General features: G+C 57.4%; 1 protein-coding gene and 1 long non-coding RNA gene across 7 annotated transcripts in view; both read right to left on the reverse strand.

The window, feature by feature from the left end:
* Positions 1 to 43: 43 nt before the first annotated feature.
* Positions 44 to 7798, reverse strand: LOC146763550 (uncharacterized). Of its 2 annotated transcripts, none has more exons than XR_014951777.1 (2): positions 3653 to 7798; positions 44 to 3518 (listed from the first exon to the last, which is right to left on the reverse strand). It is a non-coding gene; the product is annotated as an uncharacterized LOC146763550 (long non-coding RNA). The 2 variants fall into 2 exon arrangements; XR_014951776.1 differs by having other exon boundaries at positions 44 to 3598.
* A 4130-nt stretch (positions 7799 to 11928) lies between these two features.
* Positions 11929 to 25793, reverse strand: part of PPP6R2 (protein phosphatase 6 regulatory subunit 2) — a 67131-nt gene continuing 53266 nt past the window's right edge. For all 5 annotated transcript variants that reach the window (XM_021546362.4, XM_021546364.4, XM_085569463.1 and 2 more), the window contains 10 exons: positions 25525 to 25605; positions 25065 to 25162; positions 23376 to 23433; positions 22438 to 22565; positions 21459 to 21613; positions 18703 to 18856; positions 18254 to 18342; positions 17621 to 17807; positions 13508 to 13663; positions 11929 to 12856 (listed from right to left, as the gene is read on the reverse strand). In XM_021546362.4, the coding sequence (XP_021402037.3) occupies positions 12805 to 12856; positions 13508 to 13663; positions 17621 to 17807; positions 18254 to 18342; positions 18703 to 18856; positions 21459 to 21613; positions 22438 to 22565; positions 23376 to 23433; positions 25065 to 25162; positions 25525 to 25605 (1158 nt within the window). In that variant the 3' untranslated portion in view covers positions 11929 to 12804. The remainder of the gene's footprint in view (positions 12857 to 13507; positions 13664 to 17620; positions 17808 to 18253; positions 18343 to 18702; positions 18857 to 21458; positions 21614 to 22437; positions 22566 to 23375; positions 23434 to 25064; positions 25163 to 25524; positions 25606 to 25793) is intronic.

The raw sequence follows: 25793 nt of genomic DNA on the forward strand, positions 1-25793 counted from the left end.
ACCCTCGGCGTCCTGCGGGATGGAGGAACCCAGCACTGGCACATGAATTTTGAGCTTTTATTGATAGTTGGAATTTACAGCCTAAAACTGACAACATAGAGAGATGCAGACTTTTTTTCCTTTTTCTTACTTTCTTTTTTTTTTTTTTTCTTTTTTTTTGGTCGCTTTTTTACAAAAAAAAAAACAAACCAAACAAACCAAAAACCAAAATAACCAAAAAAGCCACCAGCATCAGATTTACAATATAAAAGTTTTGACAGTAGAGAGACTAAAGTACATCTGGAATTACTCAGAAAAATAAACAGGGAAAAGGCAGTAATTTCAAATTTGTCCCTCATATTTACACATAATACACAGACATTGCTTACAAAGACCCGGATCCCAGTTTAAGGGCAGTTGGCATCGTGAGAAGGCTCCCCCGGCATCGCCCTCGTGCCCGCCCGGGCCCCGGCGCCGGGCCGGGAGCGGATCCCGGGATCTCCCCGCGGCCCCTCCGTGGTTTTATTGCTTTGCGGGGCCGGTGGTTGTGGAGAAAGGCATCGAGTCCCCCCCGCTCGCCGGGGCACCGGGACAGCCCCATCCTCGGGAATTCCCTCGGGAATTGCCGGGATGTCCCGGTGCCAGCGCAGATTTTCAGGGAGACTCAGCTCGGGACACCACGGCAGGATTCGGGAAGAGGAGCTGAAAATCCGGGCTCGGGCTGGGGACCCCTGCAAGATTCCCAAATCCACGAATCCCGGGCTGCTGGATTTATGGGATCTGTGCTCAGGGAAGGCTCCAGCTCCCATCCCACAGCCTGGAATCAGCTCTGCCTCAGCCGGGACGTGGGGATGGCAGAGGCGCCATGCCCAAGGCCTTTTCCCAAAATGAGCCAAGGCAAGGAGCCAGGCACGGCCTGGGATGGGCACGGAGCCCCCAGGATGGGCATGGAGCTCCCGGGACGGGCACGGAGCCCCTGGGATGGGCACGGAGCTCCCGAGACGGGCACGGAGCATCCGGGATGGGCACGGAGCCCCCGGGACAGGCACGGAGCTCCTGGGACGGGCATGGAGCATCCGGGACAGGCATGGGGCCCCTGGGATGGGCACGGGGCCCCCGGGATGGGCACGGAGCCTCCAGGACGGGCATGGAGCATCCGGGACGGGCATGGGGCCCCCAGGATGGGCACGGAGCCCCTGGGATGGGCATGGAGCCCCCGGGATGGGCACGGAGCCTCCAGGATGGGCACGGAGGCCCCAGGATGGGCACGGAGGCCCCAGGATGGGCACGGAGCCCGGCCAGAATCCGCTCCCTCAGGAGGCGCCTGGATGGCCCTGCCAGCCCCGGCACCGCTGCGGTCCCGGAGCCCCCGGCTCTCCCGGAGATCCGGATTATTCCCAGCCTGGCTCGGGTCATTTTTCCATCGGGTTGGGGTTCTGGGCCCGAGGCGGCCGCCGGCTCTCCCGGGGCTCTCCGTGGTTTGTGCTAACAGTCACAGCCGGGGGTGCCCACCAGCCCCTGGCACGGAAAAGCCGCGGAACGGCGGCTCCAGAGGCTCCAGCTCACAGCAAACGTGGGATACTCGGAGAGCGGATGGACGGAGGAGGCCGGGGGAAAGCAGAGCCAAGGAGGGATTTGCTGGAGCAAATTCACCAGGGAAAGCCACCAGGAACCCCCGGGGACCGGGAGGTGCCAGCAGGGATCACCCCCCGTGGCCACGCAGACCCCGGGACTCGGGCGGGGAAAAGGAAAGGTTTGGAAAACGTCGAGGAGAACGCCTGGAAAACTCCACATTTCCACCCGAATTCCCCTCGACCGCCGCTGCAGCCGGGTCGGACATGGAAGGCAAAGCCAGGAAGAAGGAAAAGGGAAAATCCATGACCTCTGAGAGCGCCAGGGACAGCCTGGGACGGCTTCAGCCTGGGACAGCCTCTCCCGCCCGGAGAAAACGAACAGGGATAAAATCAGGGCAAGGAGCCGCTCCATTCTCAGCCCTGGGACCCCTGGAATTCCCAGCCCTGCCCAGCACCTGGGACTGGGATTGGGATTGGGATTGGATTGATTTGTACCAATGCTGGAGCCCATTGGGAAGGTGCAAATCTCCTGCTCCAGGAGATCCCAGCAAAGCCAAAAGCTCTGGGAAAAACGGGATTTGGGTGAGTTTAGAAATCTCTGCAATAAATTTTTATAAATATTCCCTATTTACAGCAAACGCTGGGAATGGGAGAGTGGGGAGGGAAGGAGGAGCCAGGAACATGACTGGAACAGCTCCTGCTGCCACCGCTGGGATGCTCCTGCCTGTCCCCAGTGTCCCTCAGCCCCCATTCCATGGATCCGTCCCCTCTGGAACGCTCCTGCCTGTCCCCAGTGTCCCTCTGCCCCCATTCCATGGATCCGTCCCCTCTGGAATGCTCCTGCCTGTCCCCAGTGTCCCTCTGCCCCCATTCCATGGATCCGTCCCCTCTGGAAAGCTCCTGCCTGTGCCTAAGGCTGGGGGAGAAACCAACCACCTCCTTCCCTGAAATCCCAGGGATTTTCATCCCAAGGTCTCGCCTCCTCAGCCTCAGCCAAACGGGAAACCCACAGGAAAGGTTCTGGCTCCCTTGGGACTGGGGAGGGGGGCCAGGTCCTGTTCCTGAATTGGCCATAAATCCATAAATCCCAAAGTCCAGCTGCTCCGGCCCCAGAGCACATCCTTGGATCTCGAGCAGGGAAAGGGGATCCCGAGCAGGGAAAGGGGATCCCGAGCAGGGAAAGGGGATCCCGAGCAGGGAAAGAGGATCCCGAGCAGGGAAAGGGGATCCCGAGCAGGGAAAGCCCAGCCCAAGGCAGGCAGCTCCTAATGCCAGCCCCTCCTGCCGTGCCCAGGCCCAAGGCTGGATCCCAGCACCGTTCCCTCCACTCGGGAGCTCTGAGCATTCCCGGGCTTTGCCACTATCGGTTGCCAGGGGATGGAGAGACAATTTTAAGAGGGAAAAGCTCGTCAGGGAATTCTCTGGGACCGTCTGGCAGAAAATCCCTTTCTACTCCACAAACCCCAGACCCAGCAGGGGAATGTTTATATTCCAAGGGGGGGAATATTTACAGGCCCAGGAAGTTTCCATTTCAATTCCACTACATAATAAAATATTTGGGATTAAACATTAATTCCATTCCATCAGAAAATCAGGAATAATCCTTTCTTTCTGCTGCTTTCAAGCCCAGTTTCTGTACTCAGAGACAGCTCCGATGCCCAGGCTGGAGCCTGGGATCCTGCTGGAGCAGACAGGAAATGGGCACAGAATTCCCGTTCCCTGCCCCATGGACCTTTTCCTTCTCTGCTGGGCAATTCCAACAGGGCCCCGTTCCCACCATCATCCTCACATCCCCAGCCCAGGGAAGGGCCCCGGGGGCTCCCGTGACCAAATCCCACCTGGCTCTGCCCGGAGCTCCGTGGGGACACCGGGATGGATGAACTGGGACACGGGGATGGATGACCTGGGACACGGGGATGAACTGGGACACGGGGATGGATGAACTGGGACACTGGGATGGATGAACTGGGACACCGGGATGAACTGGGACACGGGGATGGATGAACTGGGACACTGGGATGAACTGGGACACGGGGATGGATGAACTGGGACACGGGGATGAACTGGGATACTGGGATGAACTGGGACACTGGGATGACCTGGGACACTGGGATGAACTGGGACACTGGGATGAACTGGGACACTGGGATGCACAAACTGGGATAAGGAGCTGTGAGGTGTAGGGAGAGGAGCACAGGGAACAGAAATCCCTCGCTGGGACGGGGATGGATTTAAGGCACTTGGATCAGTGGGAACTGGGAATGATGTGCTGTCCGTGGGCTTGGGCACAGGACATTTTCCTTCTCTGATTCCTGTGACCTGGGATGGAAGAGGACTGGATCCAAGCTGGAGTGGGAAGAGGTGGCTCCTTCCAGCCCAAATCCAAGCTTTGGATTGCTTTGGAACTGCCCCGGCACCGCTCCCGGATCCAAGGGCCTGGCAGCTGGGAGGCCTGAGGGAGCAGAACCTTTTTTGGGAAAGCTGCAGCAGGTCTGGAGAGGGGAGGAGCAGGGATGGGAATTGCAGGGATGTGATGAATACACGGGAATGCTCTGCAAATTAACAGGATCCAGGGAAAGGGAAGGGAAGGGAAGGGAAGGGAAGGGAAGGGAAGGGAAGGGAAGGGAAGGGAAGGGAAGGGATGTGGATTGGGATTTTCCACACTTTCCCAGATTCTGCTGTGGCCAATGAGAAACGGATTGGAGTTTGAACATTCCTAGGATGAGAGAAAGGAGCAGGGAAAGAGCTGAAGTGTCCGTGCAAAGTCACTGCCAGGAGTGGGAACAGGGAATGACTGCAGAGATCTGGGAATGGCTGCAGGGAGCTGGGAATGGCTGCAGGGAGCTGGGAATGGCTGCAAGGATCAGGGAATGGCTGCAAGGATCAGGGAATGGCTGCAAGGATCAGGGAATGGCTGCAGGGAGCTGGGAATGGCTGCAGGGATCTGGGAATGGCTGCAGGGAGCTGGGAATGGCTGCAGGGAGCTGGGAATGGCTGCAGAGATCTGGGAATGGCTGCAGGGAGCTGGGAATGGCTGCAGGGAGCTGGGAATGGCTGCAGGGAGCTGGGAATGGCTGCAGAGATCTGGGATTAACTGCAAGGATCAGGGAATGGCTGCAGGGAGCTGGGAATGGCTGCAGGGAGCTGGGATTAACTGCAAGGATCAGGGAATGGCTGCAGAGATCTGGGATTAACTGCAAGGATCAGGGAATGGCTGCAGGGAGCTGGGAATGGCTGCAGGGAGCTGGGATTAACTGCAAGGATCAGGGAATGGCTGCAGGGATCAGGGAATGGCTGCAAGGATCAGGGAATGGCTGCAGAGATCTGGGAATGGCTGCAGGGAGCTGGGAATGGCTGCAGAGAGCTGGGAATGGCTGCAGGGAGCTGGGAATGGCTGCAGGGATCAGGGAATGGCTGCAGAGATCTGGGATTAACTGCAAGGATCAGGGAATGGCTGCAGAGATCTGGGATTAACTGCAAGGATCAGGGAATGGCTGCAGGGAGCTGGGAATGGCTGCAGGGATCAGGGAATGGCTGCAGAGATCTGGGATTAACTGCAAGGATCAGGGAATGGCTGCAGGGATCAGGGAATGGCTGCAGGGATCAGGGAATGGCTGCAGAGATCTGGGATTAACTGCAAGGATCAGGGAATGGCTGCAGGGAGCTGGGAATGGCTGCAGAGATCTGGGATTAACTGCAAGGATCAGGGAATGGCTGCAGGGAGCTGGGAATGGCTGCAGAGATCTGGGATTAACTGCAAGGATCAGGGAATGGCTGCAGAGATCTGGGATTAACTGCAAGGATCAGGGAATGGCTGCAGGGAGCTGGGATTAACTGCAAGGATCAGGGAATGCACGAGGCCCAGGGAACAGCTGCAGGGACCATGGAACAGAGGTGAGGATCAGGGAAGTGCAGGGACCAAGGGATGACTCCACGGGCCAGGGAAGGACTCCAGGGAGCCAGGAATTCCCAGGAGGACGTGGAAGGCAGGCAAGGAGCACGAGCAAGGGAACTCCAGGCTCAGCTCTGGGCTCAGCAGTGGAGCAGCCAGAATTCCCTGCTGCAATCCCGGCACCCCGCTCGAGGCTCTCCAGCAGAGTCTGGGAAACAGGAGAGTGGGAGAAGCATTTCCGTGGAGAGAAGAACGTTTGCTGTGCCTGTGGATAACTCCATTCCACGTCTGGATCCATGAGATCCAGCCAAGGGGATCCTCTGGCAGTGCCCTCACTGCCACAGGCACCAAACCCACCCAGGGGAATCCCGACAGCATTCCCAGAATTCCTACCAAGTTCTGCAAAACTACCTCTGAGCATCAAAACTACAGGAGAAAGCTTTTTTTCCTTGTTTCCATCTGTCCAAGGAATTTAAGGGAATCAAAAATAGAAGGGAAGGCTCTGCCCTCCAGAAAAGCCCCAAATACAGGGAGAGAGGAAAATCCTTCTCTTCCCAAATACAAAAATACAGTTTCCATGGGAATATCCCACTGCTGGGAGAGGTGAGGACCACCAGGGAATACTGGGAATTCTGTACAAACCCAGGCAAGAGCTGGGACACCACAAAGCCCTTCCTGGAGGAGGTAAGAGACATTCAGGTGAGCGAAGCCACCAGGGAGGAGCCAAATTGTTCCTTTTCCATTTGTCTGTCCCTAAGTTCAGCCCTAAATACACCTGGAAAACTCCCGGGTTTGCTGGAACTTCCCAGCAGGGAGGGAAAAGCAGGATCAAGGATCTCGTTCTCAGCCCAAACCCAACAGCATTCCTGGTGAAGTCAGAAACGTTATCCAGGACAAACCCAGCAGGAACTGATCCAACCCATCTTCCAAGATCTCAGACTTGCCCTGGTGGGATGCTGGGGCTGGTCCAACGCCTCAGGGGCACCACTGCTGCCACTGCCATGTCATTAACTAACACAGGCAATTATCCATTACCACTGCCATGTCATTAACTAACACAGGCAATTATCCATTACCACTGCCATGTCACTAACTAACACAGGCAATTATCCATTACCACTGCCATGTCATTAACTAACACAGGCAATTATCCATTACCACTGCCATGCCATTAACTAACACAGGTAATTATTCATTACCACTGCCATGTCACTAACTAACACAGGCAATTATCCATTACCACTGCCATGCCATTAACTAACACAGGTAATTATTCATTGCCACTGCCATGCCATTAACTAACACTGGCAATTATCCATTACCACTGCCAAATTCCAGAGCCCACTCTGGCCCGGGAGCAGCACAACCCCAAATCCAATCTCGGCAGAGCGAAGGGAAAGTCCTGGAAAGGAGTCCAAGGGAGAACAGGCCCAGGGAAAGCCCTCCAGGATATTTCCATTTTCCATGGAAATATCCCGGCACGGATATTTCCATGGATTCACCCCAGCAGCACACCTCCTTCCCTGGGCAGGGCTGGGCAGCCTGGCCCCCTCCGAGGGCACGGCCCGGATTCCAGGGGGGCACACCCCTGTCCCCCAGGAGAGCAGCACAGGACGGAGCCAGGAGGAGCAGGAACGGAGCTGCTCCATGGCAAGAGCAGCTCCCGAAGGTGGCACGGAGCCAGGACAGCGGAATGCAGAGGCAGGAGCAGCTCCCAGCCCCAGCACGCGCAGCTCGCCGTGAGGAGGGACCAGGAATTCCCTCAGAGCCCAGGGAGCCCCAGCTCAGACCAGCTCAGAGCCAGCCCACGAGGGACCGGACAGCAGGAAGACGGGAACAGCCGGGATACAGCCGGGATACACCCCGGATACACCCGGGATACAGCTGGGATACAGCCGGGATACAGCCGGGATACACCCCGGATACACCCGGGATACAGCCGGGATACAGCCGGGATACAGCCGGGATACAGCCGGGATACAGCTGGGATACACCCGGGATACAGCCGGGATACAGCTGGGATACAGCCGGGATACAGCCGGGATACAGCCGGGATACAGCCCAGATACACCCCGGATACACCCGGGATACAGCCGGGATACAGCCGGGATACAGCCGGGATACAGCTGGGATACAGCCGGGATACAGCTGGGATACAGCTGGGATACAGCTGGGATACAGCCGGGATACAGCTGGGATACACCTGGGATACACCCTGGCTACACCTGGGATACACCCAGGACACACCCGAGATACATCCAGGACACACTCCAGTTACACCCAGGACACACCCAGGACACACCCAGGACACACCCGAGATACATCCAGGACACACCCCAGTTACACCCAGGACACACCCAGGACACACCCCAGTTACACCCAGGACACACCCGAGATACATCCAGGACACACCCCAGTTACACCCAGGACACACCCAGGACACACCCCAGTTACACCCAGGACACACCCGAGATACATCCAGGACACACCCCAGTTACACTCAGGACACACCCAGGACACACCCTGGCTGCACCTGGGACACACCCAGGACACACCCAGGACACACCCGGGACACACCTGGGATACACCCTGAGCCCTTCACTAAGCACCACAGTTCCGTTTTTCCAGCAGACAGTTCTTTTTTTCCAATCAATTCCCTTTTTTCTGACAGATCGAGTCCCAGCGGGGCAGCAAGGTCCCCTCAGGATGAGGAGTCCCCGAGGGGCTGGGATTTCAGGGATGTGCTCCAAGCACTGCCACGGATAAATCAGGATTTTAACGACAGCTGCCTGGCCGGTGTGGGAAAAATCACCCTGGGATGCCACTGGAGAAGAGGGAAGTCATTGAAATGATATTTCCTTTAGATACGTTCTTTGGGAATGTCCCTGCCCCCTCACTCCAACCCTTTCACTGGAACTCTGGGAACTGGGATACCCAAACCCTCTGGAGCAGACACCAAGGGCAAGCCTGGGCCTTTTGTCTTTTTTTTGGTAATTTTTTTTCCAATCCCTGCCCCCCAGGGTTCCCATTCCCTGCCCACCTGAAGCTCCCTAAGAGATGTTCTTGAGGAAAGCTCGGGATGAAACCTCGGGATTCCATCCCAGGGGCAGCAAAGCCTTGGGACACTCGGGGAATTTCCCCTGGGCTTTGCCGAGGACAGAGGACCCCAGTCAAGCCCTGGGACTCCGCCTGCCTCAGGAGGAGAGGGAATTCTGCTCCAGGGAAGTTTTGGCTGTGGAATTGCTGAGCAATGACTGGAATACTCCCTGCTGGCTGCCCTTCCAGGGCACTGGGCGCAGAGGGAGGAGGCTCTCCCACTGGGACACACGGGGAATTCCGGACACGCCTCTGGATAACCCTGGAATGAGGGGCACAGACCCCCCAGCCCGTCCTGAGCCCCGGGAATTCCCAATCCCAGCCACGCGGGCTCCATCGCCGTGGGATCACAGCTCCACCGGCGGGACTGGGATTCCAGCCCGGCAGCTCTGCGCCCGGCTGCCAGCGCAGGAGCGGGGCACGGGAAGGGCGCCAGCGGATGGGGACGCTCCAACCTCAGGAATTCCATTCCCACCTCCACCCACGGGAATTTCCATTCCCATGTCCACCCACGGGAATTCCATTCCCACATTCACCCACGGGATCTTCCCATTCCCACGTCCACCCACGGGAATTCCCATTCCCACGTCCACCCACGGGATCTTCCCATTCCCACATTCACCCACGGGATTCTCCATTCCCACGTCCACCCACGGGAATTTCCATTCCCATGTCCGCCCACGGGAATTTCCATTCCCACATCCACCCACGGGAATTTCCATTCCCAAATCCACCCACGGGATTTCCCATTCCCACATCCGCCCAGGGACAGGTGTGCCAGGATCCAGGGATTCCTGGGATGGGCCAATGGGATGGGGTTTAGCTCTAACTGTGCCCAAGAGCCCCTCCCCTCCCATCCCCGCATGGAGCAGCCGGCACAGCAGAGGGAGCGCTGGATCCCAGGATCCAGCAAAGCAGGACCACAGGATCCCGGGATCCAGCAAAGCAGGATCACAGGATCCTGGGATCCGGTACAGCGGGATCACAGGATCCAGCACAGGGGGATCACTGGATCCATTGATCCAGCAAAGCGGGATCACTGGATCCCAGGATCTGGCATAGCGGGATCCTGGTATCCAGCACAGGGGGATCACTGGATCCATTGATCCAGCAAAGCGGGATCACTGGATCCCAGGATCCGGCATGGCGGGATCACGGGATCCCGGGATCCGGCATAGCAGGATCACGGGATCCCAGGATTCAGCACAGCAGGATCACCGGATCCCGGGATCGATGTCCAGGCAGGCAGAGCCACTGCACGGAACATTCCAGAGCCTTCCCCCAGGAGCCTGGCCCTGCTGCCCCTGGAGATAACAGCGCAGCCCCTCGTGCTCCCAGCGCTCCTTGTGCATCCCAGGCTTCCCCCAGGATCCACGGAACCCACGGATCCGTGCCCAGCCGCACCCCCAGAGCCCCGGGGGCGATCCCAGCCCACGGACAGATCCCAGCCCCGCGCAGATTCCGGGCAGGAGGCAGGAGGGACGCGCAGGGCAGGACCTGGGGGAGCCGCCATCCCCCAGCCCCGGAGCCGAGCAGGGCCAGGGATGAGGGACAGGGAATTCCATCCTCGGAAGCCACCCATGCTGCTCCAGCCCCGGGAAGCCCTTCCCCGGAGCACAGGGAGAAGGAACCCCAGTGGGACACTCCAGAGTCTCCAGAGGGACGGCAGCTCTGCTCAGAAGGATCTCCTGCTCCTGGTCTCCCCACAAAGCCCCGGAGCCAGGAGCTGCCAAGCCGGCAGCCCCGGCAGCGGGAGCCGGGGCTGGGCCAGCCCTGCCTGGAGGGAAGAACAACCCCGGCGGAGTGGAGAGGTGGAGAGGTGCAGTGAACGAGAGCCTCAGTCCCAGCCGTGGAGGATCATCCACAGGCACAAACCCGCGGAATTTGTGCATCTCCACAGGCCTGACCGAGCCCCAGTGATGTGTCTCAGCACTAAGTAATAAATTAACCCACTAAGGAGCCCCCGGTAACGAGCCGTGTTCGGATCTGGATATGCCCAAGGATATTATTATTATTATAATCATTATTATTAATACCATTATTATTGTTAAAGCTCTCGCTGCCACTCGGGCGCTCGAAGCCAAAGCTGAGGAAGGCCAGGCTGGAACTGCAGCGGCAGGCACAGCCAGCCCCAGTCCGGAGCCCCCACGGGGCTGTTGCTGGCCCGTCCCTGGGCAGGTGGAGTCACAGCTCCCAGAGCTGGGCAGGGCTGGGCCCTGTCCTGCCCCTCAGGCCACACGAGGGACCTGCTGTGGCCCCAGAGCACTGCTCCCACGGGAGGGGATCCCAGGCTGAAGGATGATCCAGCTGTGCCCGCTGAGGGCATTCCCCTGATGCCCCGATCCCACACGGATCCCCCTGGGGCAGGCAGAGCGCCCTGGCACCCCCGGGATCCAGCCAGGCTGTACCAGCACACGGATCCTTCCGCTTCCACGGAATCAGCTCTGGCACCCCCAGAATGCCCGAGGGGAAACCGATGTCCGGCAGAACTCTAGCACCAATCCTTGGAAAATTAAGACTTTAATGTGTCCCCAGGCAGGACCTCAAAGCCCCTGATCCTGCCTGAGAGTCCTGGCTGGAGTGGGATTGATCCCTGAACACCAAGCGGGGGAAGCAAAGCACAAAGCGAGATATTTTTCCCTCCCAGTGCAATTAACTTTAAATTACAAATTTTAAATTACACGCAGCGAGTGGAAACTTCCAGAATGAGAGCCCTGCACCACCTGATTCCCAAGGACGTGGGGCTGGGGGCAGCCCTGCCCTGCCAGCAGCACACGAGCGGCCCGGAGCCGCAGCAGGCTCCAGGATCCCAGCTCCCGGGATCCATCCCTCTTCCCAGCTGGGAACGGCGCCGCCGGCCCGGCAGAGCAGCCCCACCGTGGGAACACCTCGTGCCCTCAGTGCCCTCCCAGCCCACCTAAGGACATCCCAGCAGCAGACACCAGGAAGGGATTTCCGGGCAGCCAGGCTGCCCTGCTGGGAATGGGAGCTCCTTCCCACCCTCAGGGAGGCATCCCAAAGCAGGAGCCTGGCTCCCTGCGTGCCAAACTCCAGCTTTACTCCAAAGGGAGGATTTTTCAGGATTAAACATGCCAGGGGGTTCCAGCTCAGCTGCCCCGGGTGGCCCAACCCTCCCAGTGCCCCTCCCGTGCCCCCAGGCCGGGCTGGCAGCGAGCTCAGAGCCCGGCAGCAGCACGGCATTCCCGGGAGCGGGTCTGCAGCCTGGGCACATCCCACATCCCACATCCCACATCCCACATCCCAGCTCCAGGTGCTCCCCTCACCTGGCCCTGCTCTCCCGTCCTCCCCGAGGGATCCGGACGTCCCCCCAGAGCTCTCCCATGCCCTCCCCAACGCTGTCATCACCAGGTACAAAGTGCAAAAGTGTTGCTGTTCCTGCATCCATTAAAAACTTTAAAAACAGAACAAAACAAACAGAAAAAGGATTTCCATCATCATTTGCAAATACATTAATCCAGTCTCCAAAGAGCCAGCAAACCCCTGGTCACCTCCTCGTGGGCGGGGTCCCCTGCGGCCAACACGGACATCAGCAGGAGAGGCCACCTCGGCCCAGCCCAGAGCCTGCCCTGATCCAGCACGTGTCCACGGAGAGCCGAGCAGTGCTGGAATGCAGGGACATCCCTGGAGAGCGGGGCCTCAGCGTCGCTGCTGGGACAGCCCCGGCCTCGGCCCTGCCGGCCCAGTGCAAGCCCTCCCTGCTCCCCCACGGAAGTGTTGGCATTCCTGCTCTCCTGTGAAATGTTTCTGGTAAGGCTTTATTGCTCTACAAAGCGGTGCAAAGGCTGCCCGAGGACAGCTCCATCAGGAACTTTGGTCACACGGCTGCGGGATTTGTGCGCTGGCCCCGGCCGCCGCTGGACCTGCTACCTTCCCAAGAGAAGCTGAATACTGTGTGCAATAACACTGGGAAAACAGCACTGAACCCCAAATCCAAAACAAAAACCAGGGGCACGGGGAAGGGGACAACTCAAATCAGGCAGAAGGCTTGGGAAGAGCCCGTCATTCCCGTGAGGACTGAACTCAATGCTACATTTCGACAATGCCGAGTGTCTTTCCGAACGGATCGGTGCTGTTGGATCTGCGTGTCTGGTCCTGAACGCCAGCTCGCTCTCATCAATGCAGCATTTATTAAAAAATAAAATTAAAATGAAAAAAAAAAAAAAAAAAAAAAAAGAATTGACAAATTGCATCACCAGGGAGCAGCCTGGCCTGGCTCACACACGTCCCGGGGCGGCGGCGGCATCAAGCGGGGCCGTTCAACGTGGCTTCAGCGCAGGGCAAGGCCTCGACACTCCTGCAGGGACACCGGGGAGCAGCCTTAGGGATGTGGGACACGCCGGGAAAGCTCCCAAAGCTTCCCTCATCCCTCCTGCTGGGACCTCAGCCCCTCCCTCTGGCTGTGTTTTGCTGCCCAGTGAAGTGTTCTCCGCTCCCTATGGAGAAACTCCCCCGGTGCCGCACGGAATGTTACAGGGAAAATCAGCGTGGAATCAGGGAACGGCCTGGGTGGGAGCAGACCTAACAACTGTGTGGTTCCTGCCCCATTCAAGGAGATCGGAGGGATGGAGCATCCCTGCTGTGAGGGCAGGCTGAGAGTTAGGAATGCTCAGCCAGGGAGAGCTCAGAGCCCTGGCAGGGCCAGGAGGGGCTCCAGGAGAGCTGCAGAGGGACTGGGGACAAGGAGGGAGGGACAGGACCCAGGGAATGGCTCCCACTGCCAGAGGGCAGCCATGGATGGGATTTGGGAATGAGGAATTCCTGGCTGGGCTGGGATTGCCAGAGCAGCTGGGGCTGCCCCTGGATCCCTGGCAGTGCCCAGGGCCAGGCTGGACACTGGGGCTGGAGCAGCCTGGGACAGTGGGAGGTGTCCCTGCCAGGACAGGGGTGGCCCTGGAGGGGCTCTGGGGTCCCTTCCCACCCAGCCATGCCAGGACTGTGCCCTCACCTGTCTCTCGTGGCCGTTTCTGTGGCAGTTGTGACAGCAGTGGCCGCTCTCTGGTGCCCGTCCGTGTGCGTGGCCGCGCTGCTCCGGGCGCGGGGGGCAGCGGCCGTCCCGGAGTCGGCCACGGGAAGCGTCTCCAGAGCCTTTCCCTTGGAGCCACTGCAGGACAGGGCAGGGACAGGATAATGGAACTCAGCCCATGGGAAAAGCAGACTCACTCCTGCTCTCCTCACAAAGGCCAAAGACCCGTCAGGAAGGAGATTGGGATTGAGCTGGGATTGAAATCAGCGGGCACATCCTGCAGGCTCTGGGTCCCAAACCCAACAGGACACAGCAGAGCAGCTCCTGAGGGAGGCATTCCCACCTCCTGCTGCAAATGCACTCGGAGAGCTCCCAGAGAACCATTCCCACATTGCTGGGAGGGAACAGCCTGCTCTGCTTGGGCACGGACACAGACACTGCTCTGCTCCACAGGCTCTGCCCAAGGGGCTCCTCAGGCTTCTGGGGCACCCAGAAAATCCTGCATTTAGGGGCAGATCCTACAGTACCATGGAGGAAAAACTCCAGGGATTGGATGTCCAGAATCCAAACATGCTGAAGGTGCTCCAGGGACCACAGAGGTACCACGCCCCCAGTGAGGCACCAACAACCAAAGCTCAAATACTGGAAAAGGAGAACTGCAGGAACAAACCCTCCCAGTCTCTTGTTTGGAATAAACCCACACATATTTCCAGCTGGAGAAGGGATTTCTGTGCACATCCCATTTTTTGGCTTCCAAGGCAGAGGATGAGCTACCCCAGGAACTATTTTTTTCCCAGTTTCCATCCAGAACAATTCTTTCTCCCTGTCTCCCAGAGCAAACCTCCACCAAAAGGGAGGGAAGCTGGAGATGGCTGAACTGGAATCCTGTCACCAGCTCCGGGGGAGTTTATGGAATAAAATAATCCCAGCTGGATAATTGAACATGTGATGGAGACTGGAGACTGAGGTTCTATTTCTGGAGCACTTCTCTTGAAAAAAAAACATAAAAATGAGGAACAATGAGATTTAAACATTCCCTTTCCTCCAGGGCTCACAAGCTCCTCAGAGGTACCAAAATACACCTTGGAGAGACACAAGGATGGAGCTGTGTTCCCAGGAGCATCGCTGGAAAACCACTTCCCACACAAAAAAATGGAGCTCGCTATTTCCATGGCTCAGAGAAACTTCTGAAGCCCAATCCCTGAAGTTTCCAGGGCAGGAGGATCCCAGAGTTACCTGAGCATTCTCTGCCTTCCCCAGGCTCCTGGAAAATCCCAGCTGGACGTACAGGGCCAGACCCAGGGGTGACACAACCCAAACAAGGAGTTTCTGTGGGATGTCCTGTTGTCCCCTGGAAACTCCTGGAGGGATGGGATCCCAAACCTCCCTGGGCAGTGGGATCCAAACTGGGAAGCTGAGAGCAATTCCTGAGCTGCATCTCCCTAAGGATCCCCCTGGGCAGCTGGGATGGGGCTCACAGAGGGGGGAACATCTGAAGGATTTGCTGGGCTGCAACATCTGGTTCTCCATGGAATCCACAGAGGCCTTGGGCAGCTCCAAGGATAAAAGACCTCCATGTGGATGCCAGGGACAAGTGGAAGGAAAACCCTGAGTCTCTGAGCAGCTCCAAGGAGAACTGGAGATCTCTGTGTGGATTCCAGTATTCCAGGGGCACAAGGAGATGGAAAACCTGTTCCTACAGCAACAGGAACGGGGTTTTGGGGAAGTGCTTGGAGGGAGTCATAACCCACAGAGTGACTCCAAAATGTTCCTGATTTCCCTGGAATCATTAAGGAATGTGGTAAGGAATGGATATTCTCACTGCAGGCAGAATGGTTTGGGAGAGCTGAGGACACTGGGAGGGCTCTGGGTGGTGATTCCCACTGGGAGCCCAGGCCTGGAGCAGCTCCAGTCCCAGCTGTGGCATTACCCGTCTTCCCACTGCTTCCCCTGGGATCTCTGGCCATGGACACAGCTGTGGAGAGCCACAGACACCTGTCAGGGAAGGCTGGGGGTGCTCCAGGATTTCCTCTCTTTGCCACAATGGAACCAGCTCTGGAGAAGGGCAGGCAGGCAAAGGCAGGCAGGTTCAGGAAGCTTTATCCCTAGGGAGTGTGGGACAGACACTTGTCTGGAGAGGAAAACATTCCCAATGTGCCAGCCCAGAACAAACACTGCTGTCCTGCCAGGAAAGCAGGGAAGAGGTGAGAACACCTCAGAGAGGATGGACACAAGAACAGGAACAGCTGGAGCTGGGCTGGGCTTAGGTGGGATATCAGCAAAGGCTCCTTCTCCAGAGGGTGTTGGGCACTGGAGCAGCTCCCCAGGGAACGGGCACGGCCCCAGAGCCCCAGGAATGTCTGGACAACACTGGGATTGTTGGGCTGTCCTGGGCAGTTGGACCAACGACCCTGTGAATCCAGCGCAGGACATTTCCTGATCCCACTGGGAACCAGCCCCAGGCAAGGTCCTGCTGTGCCACACCACGGTCCAGGGGAGGAAAAGCACCTGGAGCACAGCTTGGATCAGATCCAGGGGATCCAACTCCACACAGTCCAAGAGAAGGAGAGGCTGCTGCAGCACAGCTGGAACTGCTGCACCTTCCCTCACCCTCTGCTTCCCACCAGGCCACAGCCAGGCCATGCCCAGGCACACAGCGTGCATTTACCAGAATTAATGCATTTATCAGAACTAATGGATTTATCACACTGAAATGGATCAAAATTAACTGTCTTTAAAAATTAATGTATTTATCAAAATTAATGCATTTATCAAAATGAACTGCGTTTATCAGAATTAATGCATATATCAAAATTAAATGCATTTATCAGAATTAATGCAATTATCAGAATTAATGCATTTCTCAGATTGAGCTGCTTCCAACCTAAGAGACCCTGTGATAACTCCTGCCCTAATTCCAGGGAATTCTGCAATCCCAGTGGTTTCCCAGCTCCCCGGGCCCCCAGGAGCTGCTGCTGGCTGAGCACACCCAGGGATGACCCCAAACTGTCAGCAACCATTGCTGAAGGGAAACTCCTGATCCTGAGTCAGGTGCACAACCCAGGGACTCCGGTAAAAAACACAAGGACATCCATGGAAGAGTATGAGGAAAACCTCAGAATCGTAGAACTGGGTAAAATCTCTGTGGATGCAGCAGGTTCTGACTGGGCTGGGCAGCAGCTCATCCCCCATGCTTGGAGCAGGCTGGATTGAGGATCCAATTCCTACAAGCCTGCCCATTCCCTGGATCTGCTCCAGCCTTTCCTGGTGCTTTTATCATTGATTGGCTTTGACACTGAGGGGAAAACAAGAACCTGAGTGGGTTAAACCTCCCCACCATGGCTGCAGGAGAATCCCATGGGAGCCTTTACGTTGCTTTTCCAGTGATCCCACCCAGATCCTGCCCTGGCTTGGATCCCAGATCATGGACAGAGATGTTCCTGTGACACTGGAGTGCCCAAAGGACAGAGATGTTCCTGTGACACTGGAGTGCCCAAAGGACGGGAACAGAGATGTTCCTGTGACACTGGAGTGCCCAAAGCACAGAGATGTTCCTGTGACACTGGAGTGCCCAAAGGACAGAGATGTTCCTGTGACACTGGAGTGCCCAAAGGACGGGAACAGAGATGTTCCTGTGACACTGGAGTGCCCAAAGCACAGAGATGCTCCTGTGACACTGGAGTGCCCAAAGGACGGGCACAGAGATGCTCCTGTGACACTGGAGTGCTCAAAGGACGAGGACAGAGATGTTCCTGTGACACTGGAGTGCCCAAAGGACGGGAACAGAGATGTTCCTGTGACACTGGAGTGCCCAAAGGACAGAGATGCTCCTGTGACACTGGAGTGCCCAAAGGATGAGCACAGAGATGTTCCTGTGACACTGGAGTGCCCAAAGGTGCCCCAACCCTTCCTTGGAATAACTGTGCTAAATATCAGGGAATACCATGTGCTGTAATGTCCCTCAGCCCCCCCCATGCCATGCCAGGGCAGGACCTGTTCCCAGGGGACACTGGGACACGGAGCCCACTGAGGGGACCCTGGAACCACGCGGGGCCATCCCAGGGGCCATCCCAGCCCACGGAGATCCCTTCCCACCTGGAGGGAGCTGCCCTGTCCTTGCTGGGCTCCTGTGTCGTGGCCGTGGATTCCGTGCCAGCCTTGGCCTTGTCGTCATCGTCGTCGTCGCTCTCGGAGCTGCCCGAGGAGCTGCTGTCCAAGGCCACCAGTGGCGCCTTCCGCGTCCCGCACGCGTTCCACACGCAGGGAGAGGCAGCAGCGCTGGCTGGGGGAGGAACAGCCCACACTGGAACCTTGGGAAAGCTCCCTGGAACGGCCCGAGGGGCCGAACGGGGCCTGCAGCCACTGAGGAGGGTCTGGGAATCATGGGATGGGGCGGGTGGGAAGGATCTCAAAGCCCACCCCATGCCACCATGGATGGAGAACACTTCCACGTCCCAGAGTGCTCCCAGCCCCATTCAGCCTGGTCTGGGACACTTCCAGGGATAAATGAAGTGTCCCTGTGATGTCAGCTCCAACTTATTGCAGATCCATCCCTTCCCTGCTGACACTGTCCCAGCAAACGCTCGGGACTTCTGCCTTTGCCTCACTCACTGATCCCACAGGGAACGCTCAGGGCAGGGGCCCTGCAGGGACCTTTCTCCTGCCCCAGGTGCTCCATGCAGAGCTGCCAGGAGCTGAGAGCCCCCCGTGTGGCCCTGTGTCACTCACAGTTCTTGTCCTGGCCCTGCGCCGGGGTCCTGTCGGTGCCGCCGCTCTCGGTGTCCATGGGGGAGCTGCAGCGAGGGCTGGACTCGGAGCTGGGGAGGGAAGAGCCCTGAGCAAGGAGCCAGGATCATCCCAGAGCCTCCCAAAACCCCAGGAGCAGTCACCGGCCTTTCCCATCACTGTTCTGAGTTTCTCTACACCCTATCTACTGGTTTTGTACCCCACTGAGGCCACAGAAAGAGGGGCTGTGTCCCACCCCAGTCAGGAGCACTGGGAAGCAGCAGGAAGCACAAAGGAGCCCTGGTCCAGGATCATCAGACAGCATTAAAGAGTAAAAGGGAAATGATGGGAAGGGGAAGAAGAAAGGATTACAGCCAGACATTCCATCAGCATGCATCCCAAATACTCCCCCGTTCCCAAGTCCCAAGGTGCTGGAATTCCGTGGCTCTTACCAGCAGAAAGGCTGGAAGTCTGTGAACTTGGCCCAGCCCTTCTCCTCCGGGGCGCTGCTCGGCGGGGCGGCCGAGTCCCACACGCTGGAGCCCACGTCCATGGCCACGGGCGGCGTGGGGCCCGTGGGCTCGAACACGGCCGTCCAGCCAGCCCCTAGGGACACCAGAGCCTGGGTGCCAGCCCAGCCTCAGCCGGCAGGAGCACCCCAGGGACATCCCAGGGATCCCACAGACACAGTAACCCTGCCCAGGGACATCCCAGGGATCCCACAGACACAGCAACCCCACCCAGGGGCATCCCAGGGACACAGCAACCCTGCCCAGAGACATCCCAGGGATCCCAGGGACATCCCAGGGACACAGTAACCCAGCCCAGGGACATCCCAGTGACACAGTAACCCAGCCCAGGGACACAGCAACCCTGCCCAGGGACACACCTGGGATCCCAGGGACATCCCAGGGACACAGCAACCCTGCCCAGGGACACAGCAACCCCACCCAGAGACACACCTGGGATCCTGGGGACACAGCACCCTGCTCAGGGACACACCTGGGATCCCAGGGACATCCCAGGGACACAGCAACCTAGCCCAGGGACATCCCACAGACACAGTAACCCTGCCCAGGGACATCCCAGGGATCCCAGGGACATCCCAGGGACACAGCAACCCCGCCCAGGGACACACCTGGGATCCCAGGGACACAGCAACCCCACCCAGGGACATCCCAGTGACACAGTAACCCAGCCCAGGGACACATCTGGGATCCCAGGGACATCCCAGGGACACAGCAACCCTGCCCAGGGACACCCCAGTGACACAGCAACCCTGCCCAGGGACATCCCAGGGACACAGCAACCCTGCCCAGGGACATCCCAGGGACACAGCAACCCTGCCCAGGGACACACCTGGGATCCCAGGGACATCCCAGGGACACAGCAACCCCACCCAGGGACATCCCAGTGACACAGCAACCCCGCCCAGGGACACACCTGGGATCCCAGGGACATCCCAGGGACACAGCAACCCTGCCCAGGGACATCCCAGGGACACAGCAACCCTGCCCAGGGACACACCTGGGATCCCAGGGACACAGCAACCCCGCCCAGGGACACACCTGGGATCCCAGGGCCAGACCAACCCATCCCAGGGCCGTGCCAGGGCTCCCCTTCCACACCCACCCGTGTCCCATGGAAATTCCTCTCTGGATGTTTATCCCCAGGAGAGGCATCCATGGAGACAAACGACACCGTGGGTAGCTTCATCCCCCAGGTCAGTGATTCCCAGCTCCAAGTCCCTCAGTTCCCTGCCAGAAGCTCCCATCTCCATCTCCAATGGGTGGGTTTTAGGTAAAAAACTGATCAATGCATTCCAATATTTAAGATCCTAAAAATCACCCATTGCTTTTTTTACAGTCCTGGACAATTCCCCCTCCAGAACCTCCTTCCACTTCTGGTCTCACTTCCTACTTCCAGTCCTACAATTCCCACTTTTGGAATAGCATTTTTCCTTAGCTTTTCCCAGGGAAGAGGGAGGATTGCAGAGCTCTGCAGGAACAGAACCAGGCAGGAGAGCTGCTTGCCTCAAGGCTGCCTCCCCAAAACTAATCCCAAATTCCAGCTGAGTCTCCTGAGGGTGACTGGGCTGGCACACACAGCCCACTGGGACTGGGAGATTCATACTGGTTCTTCCCAATGGACTGGAATGACCTGGCACTTCCAAAGGGGTGCAGAGAGCAGGATCCTGGGATAACCCTGGCTGGTGCTCACAGTGACAACACAAAGGCAGCACCCAGAGAAAAAAATGGTTTAGAACTCAAAAAGTTCTTGGGAAAATGGATGGTTGGGAAAATGTTTTGTCCCTTGGAGCTGTTCTGCTGACAACACCATGTGTGCGTCCAGCATTCCCACGGTGCCATTTACACAGAGTTGTTAAAATCCCTGAAAGGAGCAGACAAGATGGAAAAAGACAATTTACAGGGGCCTGGAGGGACAGGACACAGGGAATGGCTTCCAGCTCCAGGTTTAATGGGATCTTGGGAAGAATTCCTGGCTGGGAGGGTGAGCAGGAACTGGGCTGGAATTGCCAGAGCAGCTGGGGCTGCCCCTGGATCCCTGGAATGCCCAAGGCCAGGCTGGACACTGGGGCTGGAGCAGCCTGGGGCAGTGGGAGGTGTCCCTGCCATGGCAGGGTGGCACTGGAGGGGCTCTGGGGTCCCTTCCCACCCAAACCATTCCTGGCAATCCAGGAAAAGCCTGTCCCTCTGCACTTCTCCAGTCACTGTAGGGATGGGTTTGCAGCCAGCAAAGCACAGCTGGAAAAGCAGGAGAACGGGCAGGGATGGGGGTGTGGAGACACCTGGCAAAGGTGGGCACACAACTCCTGTCCTGGCACGGAGGAGTTGGGGTCACGTCCCTGCACTGCTGCCTTGACTGGGATTTGCACTGAAGGAGCTGGGACTCAGGGAACACAGAACCATGGAATGGCTTGGGTGCAAGGGGACCTTAAAGCTCCTCTCATTCCAAGCCCTGCCACGGCAGGCACCCTTTCCCTGGGATTCTCCCTGTGGGGCTGCCTGACACAAGGGCTGCTCTGGGGCAGGGCTGCAGCTCCCAGAGACTCCAGAGGCACAAAGTGAGCCCTGACATTCCCGTTCCCCCTGGCCAGGAGGAACTGGGGGCTGTCCGGGGCAGCTGGCAGTGTGTGGGTGCTGCAGTGGTCCCTGCAGACCCAGGGATGTGCTCCCAGTCCTGGTACCTTGGCAGGAGTCCGAGTCCTTCTGCTCCGGGGTGCTGCCCTTGTGTGGGGAGGGGGGCGGCCGCTCCTCCTCCTCCTCTGAGTCCACGCTGCCGTCGTGGTCCCCGTTCTCCAGGTCACTCTTGGAGCTCTCCGACGTCTGCGAGGCTCCAAACCTGAACAGGAACTGGCAATGAGCCATGCCCAGACCCCTCAGCTCCTTCTCCCTGGCCCTGGGGAAACAGCCCAGAGCCTTTTCCAGGGTTGTTTCCCCCACTGTATTCCCCCCAGCTGCTCAGGGCAATCGTGGGTGCTCAGAGAGATTCCCCCAGATTCCCACGGGCTTTGGTGGCAGCATTCCCTGGAGGTGCAGGCCAGAGCCAGGGCTGGGACACCACACAAACCAGTGCCCAGCGAGGGGACGGACACTGGTGTGGAGCCCACCCTGTGCCCAGACAGGACCTGAGGCCGTAGATGCTTGGCGGAGGTCTTGGATGTTTTCCCTGTTTCCTTTGATCATAGTTCAGATTGGGAATTATGGAAATAACTTTATTTTAATGAGTGGCTCTGTCAAAGGGATGAAAAATTATTTCAAAGCCGAGATGCCCCTGGGAGGCCTCTTGTTCTCACTTTCCTGATTTGAATGTTCTGAGAAAAAATGTTCTGCCCACTCCCCTCAGTCTCACCTCCTCCTCCTTCTCTCCAAGGACGAGGGAAGGAGCAAATTCCAAGTGTTTCACACTAAGGGTGGGGGGTTTTAATGTGTTTGATGGAAGACTCTAATTAGGTGCTCCCATTGTTAATGAATTCCCTTGAACTGGATCCGTCTCCAGCTGAGGAGAAACCCCAGCACAAGTGGCAGGGAAAGTGTTCGGGGTTGTGTCAGATAAAACCTCACAGCCCCAGAATGACACAAAACCCAGGGAATTCTTCCTGGCCTGGACTGCAATGTGCAGATTCCCTGCAGCAGGGAAAAATCAGGGTTCTGCTTTCCCCTTACCGTGTCCTGGACTTGACCTGCGTTGCGTAGGAGATGTCCTTCTCCTCCCAGATATCCTCCTCCTCCTCGTTGTCGTCGAACTGCTGGATGCGCTCGTTGCAGCAGGCCTCGAACAGGGAGGCGTTGGGCTGCAGGACCAAAGGGAAATCACATTCCAGAGGGGCTCTGGAGACACTGCTCTAAGCCTGTCTCAGGGCTGACCAAATCCAACCTGGGATCAACCACCAGCTGCTGCTTGGGGACAGTAAACCAGGAAAGGCCAGGAACAGCCTGGCAATGTTCAGATCCATGAGAAATCCATCTCTGCCTATGCTTCCCTAATCTGTGTCTAGAAAGATGATCTAAGGCTGGGAGAGCTGGGGGGGCTCACCTGGATAGGAGAGGAATCCAGGGAGAGCTCAGAGCCCTGGCAGGGCCTGAAGGGGCTCCAGGAGAGCTGCAGAGGGACTGGGGACAAGGGATGGAGGGACAGGACCCAGGGAATGGCTCCCACTGCCAGAGGGCAGCCAGGGATGGGAGATTGGGAATGAGGAATTCCTGGCTGGGCTGGGATTGCCAGAGCAGCTGGGGCTGCCCCTGGATCCCTGGCAGTGCCCAAGGCCAGGCTGGACACTGGAGCAGCCTGGGACAGTGGGAAGTGTCCCTGCCCTGGCAGGGGTGGCACTGGAGGGGCTCTGGGGTCCCTTCCCACCCAGCCATCCCAGGATTCCCTGATTCTAGGAACTGGCACTGCAGGGAGGGAGGATGATTCCCTCCATGCGGGGTGCTGTCTCAGAGGGAACATTTCCTGGGAGAAGCCCCTGAGGGGCCGAGCAGTGCCTGGCTCTCTCAGGCCCCCCTGAGCTGCTAAAAGCCCCCCAAACCTTTGTTCTCTCAGAATGCCAGCAGCACCTTTCCAGAAGCACCTTTACTGCAGCCCCAGCCCCGTCCCCACTCACGCTGTCGTCGTCAGCGTCGATGTTGAAGTTGATCTCGGCGATGCGGTCGAAGGGAGCGCTGCAGGGAGGGAGGGAAGCGCCTCAGGGGGGAACCAGCAGGAATTTCCCCATGGAAAGGGGTCAGGCCTTGGCTGGGGCTGCCCAGGGGGGTTTGGAGCTCCCATTCCCTCGAGGGGTCCAAGGAATTCCTGGAGGTGGCACTCAGGGCTCTGGGCTGGGGACAAGGTGGGCATTGGGCACAGCTTGGACTGGATGGGCTGGGAGGGCTTTTCCAGCCTCAGGGATTTTGGGATTCTGTGAATCTCAATGTGGGAGTGGCTCAAAGGCAGAGGTGTGGCTGTTCTGTGAATATCCCAGGATGTGAGTATCACAGGATGACCCAATTCCCAGTCCAAGCCAGGGGAGCCCCTCGTGGGAACAGCAGAGGGTGCTGCAGGCCCAGAAATTCCCAATTCCAAGAGTCTGGATCCAGGAAGAATTCACTCCCTGGATCTGTAGCTCCTCCAGTGTTATTTTCTTTGAAAGAGTCTCCAGTTCAGTACTCCTGCAATCCCACAGACACTGACACGTGACTAATACTCCCTAAATATTCCAGTTCACTTCCAGCCCAGCGTACAACAGCTGGAAACAGCTGGCAGGGAGCACCACTCCCAGAATATTCCAGGTTTTGCAGAACATTCTCCTCTTCCAATCACAAACAGAGCCATAGCATCCCAAGCACAGACTTTTTCCAGCTTCATGTTCATTTTACACCGGGCATGAGACACCAGCTCCTCAGGGATTTAACTCCTCCCTGCCCCTCACTCACATGGGGCTGTATTTGCCAGTAGTGAAAAGTCTATTTATTTTATTTTATTTTATTTTTAAATTATGCGTAGAATGGAATAATTTCTGTTCAATTCAACTCTGATTCTATTCTGGAACTTTTTGGCCTTATCAAGTTTCTGACATCTCTAAGGCTCAGGAAAAACCCTGGATGGGAAGGGCAGAGGTGCTGCCTTGGATCCCAAGGAATTCCTGGGATGGAGACAAACCCAGGAGCACTGGGATCCCCTGGAGCACTGTTCTGTCCGTAACTGGTCCCAGTTTCAGGGCTGTCATGGCCACTGGGATAATCCTAGTGCCAGGTACATTTCTAAGGAGAGAGGATGAGCTGCAGCTTTAATGGGATTAAAGGAATTCTGTAAAAGCAGCAAATCTGGAGCTCTGGATTCAGCAAGTTGTGTAATACTGAATCCCCTTTCCTGTCTTCCTGAACTGCCACTCTCCTGATCATCCCTGCTCCCTCCCTCAGGAGGGGGAAAAGGGCTGCATTTTCCATGGATTCCATCAGAGCACTGTCCCTTCACTGCTCCTCCCAGTAAGGATTTAATTCCTTGGAAAGATCTGTTCAACTGCCCAGAGTTTGCTCTCGTGCTTTGCCTTTAAACTCATTCCAGACCAGGGCTGGACAACCATTGCCTGCTTTATTTCCCTCTTTGAAATGAAGGAATACTTTTCCTTGCTTCTCCACCTGGCTCTGGGGATCGGGCTGGGCTCCTGGAAAACAAGGAGCTGTTTACAACCTGAGGAGGGCTAACAAGGCTCATTCCTAAACCTGAAGCAGAGGGAGGATGAGATGCCAAGAGGCTGAAATGCCAATCACCCCCAGACTCGCTCGGTGGCATCACCACACACCCCCAGACTCACTTGATGTTGTCATCCTGGTCTGCAAACTCCTCGTCGTTGAAGCCAAACTGATCCACGAAATTGGCTGTCATCTGCTGGATCTGGTACTCGGAGAAGGCCTGGGAAGGGATGCCAAAAAATCCATCAGCAGGGTGTCCAGAGACATTCCAGAAACAGTCAGTGGAGCTGCATGGAAACAGCTCCTCCAGGAAAGCATTAAAATTTTCACACAGAAGTGTGTGAAATCCTCATTCCAACCCCTTCCCAGAGCAGGGTGACAGAGCTCTGGGATTCCCCCCATGCCTGATGCCTCCTGCGCTGCTCCCAGGTGGATCCCAGGCCATGGAACTGCTCTGGGAAAGCCCAAAGGAGCTGAGCATGGACTGGGAGCAGAGTTCAGGAAGCTGCTCCACAGAAGGATGGACCAAAGGCAACTGGAGCAGCGAGTTTCCTGGGAATAGTGAAGATGTTCCCAACTCACCTGCTGGAGAGTGAGCTCGTTGGGAAAAGCACTCTCAATGTCCTCATCCTCGCTGGAGGAGTGCAGGTGGTGGGTGCTCACCTGGGGAAGCACAGACCAGTCAGGGAACCAGGGAAGGCTGGAAAAGCTCCAGTGTTTCAGTTCCACCAAAGCCCAAACTCCTGCCCAGGCAGGAGCTGCCCCGAGGAGTCCCAGGGACCAGCTCAGCACCATGGATCAGCTCTGCTGAAGGACTGTTATGGAATATGCTTATGGAAATGCTTTCTACT

The sequence above is a fragment of the Lonchura striata genome, chromosome 1A, assembly GCF_050655825.1.
Source record: "Lonchura striata isolate lonStrDom1 chromosome 1A, ASM5065582v1, whole genome shotgun sequence".
NCBI lineage: Eukaryota > Metazoa > Chordata > Aves > Passeriformes > Estrildidae > Lonchura > Lonchura striata.